The sequence below is a fragment of the Protomyctophum parallelum genome (assembly GCF_964188405.1).
Source record: "Protomyctophum parallelum genome assembly, chromosome: 13".
Lineage (NCBI taxonomy): Eukaryota > Metazoa > Chordata > Actinopteri > Myctophiformes > Myctophidae > Protomyctophum > Protomyctophum parallelum.
In genome coordinates, this window is record NC_139708.1 from 41,990,330 (window position 1) to 42,002,836 (window position 12,507).

The following is a 12,507-nucleotide window of genomic DNA, read 5'->3' on the forward strand; positions in this document are numbered from 1 at the left end:
TCTCCAACACAGCCATATTCACATTTAGCAGGGCGTGACTTCACCGTAGGAACACACCCAAAACAGGACCCAAAAATGAAGGCGTGATGTCCAGGCGCACTGTACACAGTCACGGGCGCACATCTAAGTGAGAGCACATTCACCATGTATATTTTCATCAGGGCAGGGATGATTGTTTTAGTGCTTATAGCTCTCCTAATGAGAAGGGATGGAGCTCGTCATTTTGTATTGACGTATCGGTTATCAAGCTCCATCCCTACTAATGAGTGCATCTACATAAGCATTGAACACACACAAGCACACACACACACACACACACACACACACACACACACTGCACAAGCGTACGTACTGTACAGATTGACTACAGTGTTTCACTCTCTTATGAATAATATAATCACACCGTACAGCTAAGCAGATCTAATGTCTGCCGGCATTTAACGTTGCGTTGCATTTCACACGACTCCTTGTCCGTTTGACTTCATCGCAACATATTCATTTCACATCGCATGATGCACATCTGCCTCAGGGATATACGGCGACGTGTGTGTGTGTGTGTGTGAGAGAGAGAGAGAGAGTGTGAGTGTGAGTGTGAGTGTGAGTGTGAGTGTGTGTGTGTGTGTGTGTGTGTGTGTGTGTGTGTGTGTGTGTGTGTGTGTGTGTGTGTGTGTGTGTAATAGAGCTGATTGTTTTTGCACTCCATGGTTGTAACGGGTTTAACACCTGCAGTGATTAAGCACACACACACACACACACACACACACACACACACACGATCCAAAGCTATTAGTAAACAATGCCGGGGCCTGTTCTCTCATTACACCCGTCCTGTTTCGTCTTTAGGCATAAAGACAATGACCACTAGCCTTCCCTGCTGGCGTATACATTATTCAGAAGAGCGCTAATTAAAGCTAGAAGGCAGCTTTCACTGGCACTCGTTACAGTGTGTACAGTGTGTGTGTGTGTGTGTGTGTGTGTGTGCTCTCACACACACACACACACACACACACACACACACACACACACACCCCATCCCACCAATCGGTCGCCTTTGAAGACATTACAGGGGGACGGCTGGCTGGAGCAAAAAGCAGAGAATTGAATCAGACGCGTCTCACAATCTGTGTGCAATTAATGTGATTTCCCTGCAATGACACGGCCAGTACACACACACACACACAGAGAGAGAGAGAGAGAGACAGAGAGAGAGAGAGCGAGGGAGCTGTCACCCTGTCTCGTGTCAAACACAAAGGAGCGACGGACAGTTTAAAACGGGGGAGAAAATTGGAGTGTTTTTCTTTTTTTTTTATTAAAAGCTTCTGTGTGGCTGAAAGGGAACGGAGGGACGTGACAGATCCCAGGTGCTTGATCTGAAGCCTATAACTGATAGCCCACCCGCTAGAAATTAAACCGTCTTCACTGCCTTGTTTCTTTCTTCTGTCCCCCCCCCCCCCCCCCCCCCCCCTGCACCAGAGCCGCCGAGAGGCTTTGAAGACCCTCTGAGGAGAGTGATGAAGAGCTGATTATACCGTATGTGTGGAGGAGAAGAGGGTGGGTGGTGCGAGGCGGGGTGCTGTTTCTTTTCTTTTCATTAGCCAGCAGGTTGGAACTCAAAGAAACGCTTCATAGGCACCTTGGGACGGGCTCCACCGGCGCCTAATTTACGCTTTTCATATATGGATGCTCGCACATCTAACATGCCACTGCAGTAGCAGATCTACAAGCTCACGACAACGCGGCAGTTGGGGTTGAGCACTATAGCTAAAACACAGTTGCATTTTTTTACCTGAATCACTTTACATTGGCGCTTTACACCGATGACGGAGGAAACCATGCAAGGTGCCAACCTTCTCATGCACACGGAATGTGTGTGTGTGTGTGTGTGTGTGTGTGTGTGTGTGTGTGCGTGTGTGCGTGTGCGTGTGTGCGTGTGTTTGTGTGTGTGTGTGTGTGCGCGTGCGGATGAATGAAATCCAATTCAATTCAACTCAAAAGGAACTTTGTTGGGATGAGATGAGAGTAAACATACTGTATGTTTATACGTTTACATTGCCAAAGCCAGTGTCAAAATATCAAAATATAATATAAACAGTTGAAAATGTGGAAGGTATATAAAGTATAGTTGGAGGGGTATACAGCATTGGGTCGTTAGAGTCGGGGGGGGGAGGGGGGAGTTCAAGACCCACAGGAACACACCCAGGGTGCCGGCCCGATTCCAGAGAGCCTGCCCGCGTCCGAAACGGTTGAGAAATGACAGAGTTACCGTGTGGGGGTCCCTCTACTGTACCCTCTACTGTACTGTACTGTCACTGTACTGTACTGGCACACCCGAAATCACCATATATACAGTTAACCCATTCTGACCTGAGATCAGATTCATACGAGGTTTCCACTGGACACACACTGGTCTGATTAACCCATTCTGACCTGAGATCAGATTCTAAAAAAATGTCAGTCGTTCTTCGATTTTTCTAAAATAGCTAAAGCATAACATGATGCCAACGCCAAAATGGGTTCCCGTTCAGAATGGGTTAATATGTGCGTGTGTTTGTGTGTGTGTGTGTGTTAGGTTGCGCACAGGTGGTGAAAACAACCATGCTGTTTTCGTGCTCAGACCCACCCACCCACCCAGCCACACAAATAGTAGTGTGGTTGCACCACTTAAAAATAGAAGAATGCAGAAACCTGCGGCCTGTAGAATGATGTTACCGTATATGGCACGCGTCGCTGTTTGATGACGCCGCGTAGAGAAGTTCTAATGAGCAAAAAGAGGTGGCTGGAATGTGCCTGAATAATGTGTTACTACAGTATAAGACATTGAGGCTGGGGATATTAAGCAACCAGACACCACGTACACCCTATTCCGATTCTGGTAGTGGGATGCACACTGTGAAGCACTTTATACAGGTCCTCCAATGCTGGCCTACTTGAAGTGCCTAAAAGAATGTGCACAAAAAAATATGGTGAGGCAGCTTTTTGCTTCTACGGCCCAACAGCCTGGAATAAACTCCCATTCGAGCTCAGAAAACGCACCCTCTGTAGACATTTTTAAATCTCAACTCAAGACTCACCTCTTCACTCTTGCTTTTAGTTGAGTTTTACTATGCACGTTCCTACCCTGCCCTGAATGATTTGCTGCATGTGGTGTTTTTATTTGTTTTTATTTATTTTATGTTCTTATATTCAATGTTGTTCTTTGCCATTGTTCTATCATTTTAACTACTTGTGTTTTATTGTATTATATTTTTGTGTCCTGCCCTGTGAAGCACTTTGAGTTGCATTTATGTATGAAAGGTGCTATACAAATAAAGTTTTATTATTATTATATATATAGCACAATATATTATATAATATAAACTATAGAACAGTGCCCGTTGGGGGGGTTGATCAGGTGTGATCAATAGAGGGTATGCGCATGCATGAAGTGAATGGGAAATCGAGTGGCAAAGTGAGAGGAAAAGTGAGTTTAACATTGCTTAACGTTGTTTAATGCAATCATATAGGACTTTTTCCGTGTACTGTAGATGTATGGGCTGTCAAAGCCAGAGAGGTTTTTTTTGTGCCACTCAGTAGGCAGTTCCTGAACATAATTGTGATGTCAGAATAGGCAAGCTCCATCCGTGTCACTGTTATGCCCAAATACAGTATGGAGTTCTGTGTCAGGCATGCCCAAATATGTAAGTGTTGTGACATCAGAACAGGCCAGCTCCATATATGGATATAACGGGGTGATCAGGTCCAGAGCCAAGTCAAAGTGCACTGAGCGTATAATAACTGTATTGTTTAAGAACTGCCCGTTTGCACTGGCCTACTTGGAACGATGAAAGTTGAAAATGCATGCCCCACCCAGTTATTATGTCTGTGTGCCTTTTATGCCCAGATATGGAGTTATGTATCAGGCATATGCCCAAATATGGAGTCTATGCAGATGTCAGAACACCATTGAGATGTCAGCACAGGCCAGCTCCATATATGGAGATCTAGGGGTGATCAGGTGTGACCAATTGGCTAATGTGGGCCCTCTCCAGAACCTGGGCAGAGGCATTCGTGGTGTTTCTGGACAACTGTGTATCCCACCGACTCGAGGCCGGGCACTGCAGTGCAGGGTGAGGAACGTGTGTGTCTACATTTTTTGGCGAACGGTTCTCGAGCTGTACAGTACATGGATTACAGAGACTTGGTGCATTTATAGTTAGATGTTACTGTCTAAGTCATGAGAACAACAATAATAATAATAACAAAAAGCTGAGTGTGCGTGCTTACGTTCTGCACATCTGTGTCGTGGCTCTGTTGCATTGTGAGTTTCTCCTCCTGGTGTTTGGCCTCCAGCAGCCTGGTCCTCACGTCCACCTGGAAGCACAACAAACACAGTACAATTAATTAATTAAGTAAACCTAGAAGTGAGAAACTGGCGGTGACACAGACAGAGCTGTGGAGAAAAAAGAAAGAAGAAGAAATGTCTGCCGTAGCCTCAGGTGTTTTAGGTTTTGATTTATGTTAAAATACATTGTGGTTGCTAAGCAATATTAACCAATACTAATGCAAGAGTATTTGTTGCATAGCAACACGTGCAACAATATGTAATTCCTGGAGAAAAAAAAAGAAAAAAAAAAGGCAGTTTTCATTTGATATGCAAGATATCGAAAACCACAGTAAAGCAAGCACGCACCCACACACCCGCCCACACACACACACACACACAGGGTTGTATTACTATGTGAGAACATCAACATTTTTGGAAGGCAATTTTATGAATGCACGTGAGCAATCGCCGATTTAAATAACCTATTTAATAAGTGAGTAGGCCCACGTATTTATCAACCCAATTATATATATATATACCGGTATATACATATATGTATATCTTGTAGATCTGCTATTTTCAGCATGCAACCAAGTGTAAAATGACTTCTACTGGATCTATTGTCCACTAGTCCCCTTCCTAGCATTTTAGTCTAGTTTTTAGCTGTTGATGAAATTGTCAGTATATTTAGTCTTAGTTTTAGTCATCATAGCTTAGTTTCCATTTAGTTTCCGTCAGTGAAAAAGGGTAGTCGGCGAACAGTTTTCGTCTTCGTTTTAGTCGACAAAAACAACCTTTGCGGCCCACCTCTGGTACACCCCCGACTTAAACCTAACCTCTACATGTGGAATCTATAATCTAACCTCAATCACTGTTCCTAATTGTAAACGTATCTCATGTTGTTTTTTTTAAGCATACATAAAACCAATGTTCTTGTGAGGACCACAGAAATGACTACTCCTGACATTCTACTATAGTTGTGGGGACTTTTGGCCCTCTTAAGTATAGTACGATAATACATGCGCAAATAATACATGTGTCGCACGCATGCACGCACGCACGCACGCACGCACGCACGCACGCACGCACACACACACTCACACACTCAAACACTCACACACTCTCACGGTAAATCAAAGGCACACAAAGACACATACAGTAGTGTTGATGAATCAAGGCTCATTATCATTTGAAAGTGTGTTTATGCAGACACGGGGCTTCAAAGCGACGTGTGGAGCAGACATGTGCCATACAGCGCAGTGTGTTTACGTGTTTGTGATGAAATCTCCTATCACTTTGTGGCAGGCTCACCAAAGTGAAAGCCTCCGTGTGCGTGCATGCACACGTGTGCATGTGTGTGTGTGTGTCTGTGTCTGTGTGCGTGCGTGCTCTGGTATTTTTGGGAGGACCAAAAGTTCAACCGTTGTCATTGCATGTTGGAACAGCACTCCCTGAACTATTCATATAATCATGCACATACACACACACACACACACACACACAGACTTAGCGACAGTGGAGGTGTTTGGTTTCAGCCAAAAGTGATATGGAGGGTCTTCTCCTCACCTATCTGATTCCTCTTGGAGGAACATGGCAGTCAGCGAGACAGAGGTTATTCTGACCCGGAGCAAAAACAAAAACACAACGCATCGGTCTGGTTACTGTACTGCGTGGGGAAGATGAATGGGCTCCACTTTGATGTTGATACACGCATGGCCGTTTAGTCAATGTTTTGGTGTCTTAGTGAGTCACGGTGCGTGCCGGGCCGGGCCGACAAACGGCATTGCTTGTTTACAAGCGTGTGTTGGTGTGTGTGTGTCTGACAACAGCCTGAGGCAAAGTCTTGTTTGTGTTCTGATCAACAGAGTCCCATAGCTGAAGGGGCAGAGAGGGACAGCGTCCCATAGCTGAAGGGGCAGCGTCCCTTAGCTGAAGGGGCAGTGTGACAGTGTCCCATAGCTGAAGGGGCAGAGAGGGACAGTGTCCCATAGCTGAATGGGCAGAAAGGGACAGCGTCCCATAGCTGAAGGGGCAGAGAGTGCGACAGCGTCCCATAGCTGAAGGAGCAGAGAGAGGGACAGCGTCCCATAGCTGAAGGGCAGAGAGAGGCTGCCATAGAAACCTGGTTCCTCCTCGGTCTAAGTGACCCTGAGCAAGACACTTAACCCCTAACTGCTCCCCGGGCACTGGCCTGTATTAAAGTCACTTGCCTACTGATCCTAATAGTTAGGAATGGTAAAATGCAGAGGCTACTATAAACAGAGTGTATATATGGCTATATGGAAGCCAACGTTATTGTCATTAGACTTTCCGCTGTTGGGAAAACATATACTTGTACTTTATAAAATCAGACTGAAACGGCGGTGGGACTCTTGTGACATTTTAAAACAAGAGCTCATTTTTCGCTAAGATGCCAACGACGGCTCGTCCCATGCATGCAGCAGCTCACTCCTTCTGCACGCATTTCCCAAGCGTCACGTTGCGACAGATCAGAACTGCCAATGCGTGCTGGCACGGAGACATAAACGGCCTTAACCCATTCTGACCTGAGATCAGATTCATACAAGGTTTCCACTGGACACACATTGGTCTGATTGACCCATTCTGACCTGAGATCAGATTCTAAAAAATGTCAGTCGTTCTTCGATTTAAAAAAAATAGCAGACCTACAAGCTCGTAGCGCGCCACTCGGTGGCGCGCTATGAGCTTGTAGATCTGCTATTTTTCAATAGCTAAAGCATAACATGATGCCAACACCAAAATGGGTGCCCGTTCAGAATGGGTTAAAGAAAGGAGATGCATCTCCTCCTCATCGCACTTCAAGTATGCACTTTCATGCATACATATCCCTCCCCTTAAAAAAATAAAAAAATAAAAAGCAGCCCTGTGAACTTGAAGCCTCCCCGTCTGTTTCTGGCCTGCCTTTCTCATGTTGTCTGATTTACCACCATGTCTTGTGCAATCCACAGGACCACAGCGGAGCTGTCAGGAGAAGAAAGGCTGACATGTGAGAGAAAGAGAGAGAAATACAGGAGATCAGAGAGAGAGAGAGAGAGAGAGAGAGAAAGATGGGGGTGATTGAAGCGCGGAAGAGAACGTTGAGCGCAAATTCCATCAGCGCACCCCCCCCAAAAAAAAAAAACCCACATGTGTGTGTGTGTGTGGTGTCACCTTCTCATCACCTCTTCAAATGCTCTTTGGAGAAAGTTTGTCAAACTAGATCAGGGGCGTTTGGAAGTTGTTTAAAAAAGGTGTCAGCGGAGGAAGGAAGAGAGGGAGGGAGGGAGGGAGGCACGCTGAAACCTAAAGGCTTTGGGAGATGCCTTCACTCAGCCCGGGCTGCTATGCTGCTGGGTGGGTGGCTTTCTGCATGCCATGGACCCCTCCTCCTCCTCCTCCTCTGCTTCACGGTGCTGGTGGTGAGATATATAGTGTGAGCTGTTAAGATGCCATGTTTCTGGTTGTTTTTCATGACACTTCACATCTGAGAGCATAAAGTGTTGTTGAGAGGATGTGCGCGTGAGTGAGTGAGTGAGTGAGTGAGTGAGTGAGTGAGTGAGTGAGCGAGTGAGTGAGAGAGATGGGGGCGGGAAGACGAATACGGTTTCCGTTACCATCTGTGCAGTGTGCACACAGAACTCTGCGAAGCAAGGACGTGTCTGTGAGTTGCTTTCTTCTCAACCGGACGAGGGTTGGGACAATGGTTCCTCCTCTGTACACACGGTGGGAGGACAGTCCATGTACAGTACAGGCCCCGCTATGTACTGAGCAACAGCTGTGTACAGTACTTAATATGTGTGTGTGTGTGTGTGTGTGTGTGTGTGTGTGTGTGTGTGCTCGGACCAACACGTTACTTTTATGTATTCTCTCCTGAAAATGCGCTAAGTTTGGGTGAAAAAAGGAGGCATAGACATAAATATATACAGTAGTATGTATATACACAGAGAACCCTCAGTAAATAAATTATATTCCTTCATACCCTATAAACTGTATGCATATACTTAGAGATAGTTAGAACTCCCTGGGCAACCAGTGACTTCCAGGAAAGTCTGGATGGCAACCGAGAAAGGTGGGGGGGTCTGCAATGCACTTCTCATCAGGATCCCTAGCAAGAGCCTTCAAAGGCTCCAAAACAGCGCTGCTAGAGGATCCCGATGAGAGTGAGCAAATACGAGCACATCACACCCATCCTCCGCTCACTCCACTGGCTCCCCGTCTCATTTCGCACCGAAAACAAGATCTCCCTGCTCACCCACCAGTGCATCTAACGCTCCCTCCTACCTCAAGGAACGTGTCACCCCCCCAACCCTCCACTCGCTCCCTCCGCTCCTCAAAGACAAACCGCCTCAGACCCGTCAAAACACCAACCTGCGCACCATGGGCGACCGGGCCTTCTGCTCGGCCGCCCCCCGAACTGTAGTGTGGAACGCCCTCCCCGCCCAACCGAGAGCGCCACAGTCGGTTGACTCATTTAAGAGAGGACGAGTGGCGCGCTATGAGCTTGTAGATCTGCTATTTTTCAATAGCTAAAGCATAACATGGGTGCCCGTTCAGAATGGGTTAATAAGACTTTCCTTTTTAACAAAGTGTTTTCATAGCATTCCATTTTGTTTTAAATTGTGTTCCCTTTTGTATTTTCTCACTGTAGCACTTTGAGATTCAAACGAATGTAAAGTGCGTTATTATTATTATTATCAAGTGTGTGTGTGTGTGTGTGTGTGTGTGTGTGTGTGTGTGTGTGTGTGTGTATACTAGCTTCAGGCAGGCAGAGCCACAAGTAGTAACGTAATCATTATGGCACGTTTATGCGATCTCAAGACACAAAAACAACGTCTGGCTTCTTCTTCTTCTTCTTCTTGGTGCAGTTTGCCAGCTTACAGCATGTGCCACGCCACGACGTTCCAAAGCAGAACTTTAAGGCTCAATGTCTTACTATGTCTTCCTCCTTCTAAGCACTGTATAAAACCATCAGATAAGAGCGAGTTCCTTTGAGTTACAGACCCCGAGAGCCTGCGAGTGGAGCACCATGTCCCGGAGGAGATGAAGAGAGCCCAAAGAGATTGCATCATTATGCCATCTGGGAAGCAAAGGGACTGATCCTCACAGTTAAGCTGTGGCCATTAGTGTGCCGGGCCGCCTGGAACTTCACACGTGGGTCTTCCCAACGAGCCGCATGAGGCTTACTGGAAACAGACACAGCCCCGCTGGGGGGGGGAGAGAGGAGAGATGAGGGTCACTTTGATGACAGCGCACTTACACACACTGTACCACTTCTTGTACTTCACTTCTTGGAAAACCAATGTCCAAAACTGTTCCTCGTTTATAAAGAAAACTAAACAGAAAAAAATATATATCTGGGTTTTTTTTGGCTTTAAAAAAAAATAACAGCTTGTAGGGTCTGATATTTTCACTCATGAATGATGATTAGTGTCCAAATGTATGCAAAAAACTAACAAAAAATGTGAAACTTTTGAGATACGAGGTTTCTGCCCGGCAGCGACGATATCTGTGTGCACAAATGCAAACAGAAGTTCGCACACACACACACACACACACACACACACACACGCACGCACAGAAAATGAATTATCTGATCAGCCTGACAGCATAATCCCACAGTAATCACGTCACTAGAGGGAGGGTTTTTATGAGGAAATGTAACTTCATTTAACATTATGTGTGAAACCCCAAACGGTTTTCGGATGCTCGCTTACATCTTTTCCCTTTTGCAATAGAAGCCAATTCAGCATCAAGCATTAAGACTTCCACAAGTGCGTACTCGGCTGCTGGTATTGTCTTTCTGACGCATGATGTGTCGCCCTATCCGTTATTTCATATAGGAACCAAATGGACCCTTACGCAGGTCCATGATGTTGGCACCAGTTGAGGTCCTTGGACGTGTGAACTCTAGCGCCTAGCCTTAATGATGTGCTATGCAGTCTTACCACTTTACTTTGCAGAAGTAAAAGCTGGTTGATGCAGTGCGATCGTCGCGAGAGCGAGTCTGGAACGGGTCGAGATTGACATGCTAAATGAAAAATGGGTACAAAATGTAATATTGATTCCAAAAATTGAAGGGCGGCATATTTATCAGAAGGACAAAATATCACGTCGTGAGAAGCAGGGATGTGCGTTTGCAATGGCGGGGTGCATCTTGTTTCGTTTTGTCTCGTCACTGAACAGAGGACACGTCATTGTATCGATGACTTTTACCACGAGAAATAACGAAGAATAAAGATACAAGAACGAGGGGGTTCATGTAAAAAGTATTTTCAACTATTATAAACTAAATAGCTGTCTGGTGTGCACACAAAAGGCCTGGGGCCTGGTACGAAAATTTAACGTTAAGAGAGCAAAACTCTTCTCCGATACGCCTGACTCATCCGTCGCCACTTAATTGAATTCCCCCAATGCACGGGCGTGGGTGTAGCTTTAGCTTTAGCGCTGCCGTGGTGGTGGTGGTGGTGTGAGCACCGAGTCCTGTCTGGGTGTGTTGTTGAGGGATTAAGCGGGACTATATGGCATTTCTGCGAGACACTCCTAAAAGCCTCTCACCCCCAAGCTATGGAAAAAAAAAACACACATGGTTGAACATTCATGACTCGAGTGAGTCAAAGCAACAGCGGTTTCTTGTGGTGACGTCTCTTCTCAGCTGTCATGAATCGCTCCTTATAGGAAAAAGTTACAGTCAGCGTTCTTATTAATATAGCATCACAATCATTTTAACCACTTCATTTTATACATTTTATCAGTTGGCTGATGAAATGCGTGCGTGCGTGCGTGCGTGTGTGTGTGGCGTGGTGATTAACGACATGTGGCTCGGATCACGCCTCGACCCTGGGCTAAATTTCACACTAGGTTTTTTGGGGGGGATTAGAGGGAAGTGATGTCAGAGTGATTTCCTGGACTTGTGGCGAGACGTCAGCCACGCGATGGCGGCGGGATGGATCTCTGGGTTCACATGACGCGCTGCACGAGACAAGATGTCTGCTAAAGATGACATGGTCGCTGCTGGGGCAGAAACCTCTTATCATTCTCCATATTGCTATAGGCTTTGTGCTTTTTTTTTACGCGTAAATTAAAACAGTTTCCCTGCCAGGAATGGTTTAATCCAGGTTACTGTCGCTGCGATATACGACATACCCGCCTTTTGTTTTATGTGTTTAATACGCCGTATTGTAATAATTAAAAAGAAACTCCGTCTTTGCTCCGGAGCTGGAGACGAGAAGGTTTCGTTTTGATGACGAAACCGGAAATCAACACATGCTGTGGGCTGCTAGGGCTTCTGGGAAATTGAGGCCAATGCAAATGAACGGGGAACAACGCCTCATGGAGGAGGGTCTTGTGGGGCTGTCTTGCGTCGCACCAAGATGGCGGGTGGTGTGATCGTTAATAACAAGCGGAGCAACCTTTTTTCAGCGGATTTTCACGGAAACAAAAGCCCAAATAATTCAGCGTATGCTCTAAAGGTAATACAACAATCTCTGCAGTGAAATGATTAAAATGCGGGTTACACGTTTAAAACAGTCAAACTGTTAACGTCCAAGCTTGATCATACCAGAGCGCCACGCAGAATCATAAAAAAAACTGCAAATCCACAAGCTCGAATCTTGTGACGCATTTGAGCTTTTGCCATGTGTGGCTCTTTCTGATACAGAGGCAGTCATAGCGGCAAGACTAAGTGTTCAGGAGAGGAGAAAAAGTTAATAGCACAGGCAGACTCTTCACATACTAGAGCATGTCTGACATAAATGTCAGAGCTGAAATTGACGTGTAAATAAATATGAAATAAATGCTAGGTGTAATGTTAAGAGTCCACAGAAATGAACCTTTCAAGCCTTCTTTTGCTGACTTCTGTAAGACAGTGTACTCTATAAGCCATAAGTCCAAAACTGGACAACCAATATGTCAATTTGACGCTATGATTCCCTGCTTTCTTATGACATGAACAAAATCCAAATGACTTGTCAAGTTTGGTCACATTTTTTAATGTGAATCCTGAAAGGTTTTAGACCTGTTTCCACAGGCCAGAGACGATAGGATTCTGGTTATAGAGCTGTAATATTGATTGATATAGTGATATAGATAGTGACTCCATTACCGTTTAGATTACTTTTTCAGATTCAACGAATAATCTCTTGTAGCACCTATTTATATCAACAAATGTACAAATGTAGTGTAATTTTAGCACTATGTTATACTTT

At 45.4% G+C, this 12,507-nt stretch overlaps 1 protein-coding gene across 1 annotated transcript in view; it reads right to left on the reverse strand.

Annotated features, from left to right (window-relative positions):
* The window catches only part of cep112 (centrosomal protein 112), a gene marked incomplete at its 3' end in the record, with an annotated part of 149,105 nt that overhangs the window by 95,317 nt on the left and 41,281 nt on the right, over positions 1-12,507 (reverse strand). Inside the window, exon 9 of the mRNA XM_083779138.1 lies at positions 4,264-4,350. Within this exon, the coding sequence (XP_083635264.1) occupies positions 4,264-4,350 (87 nt within the window). The remainder of the gene's footprint in view (positions 1-4,263; positions 4,351-12,507) is intronic.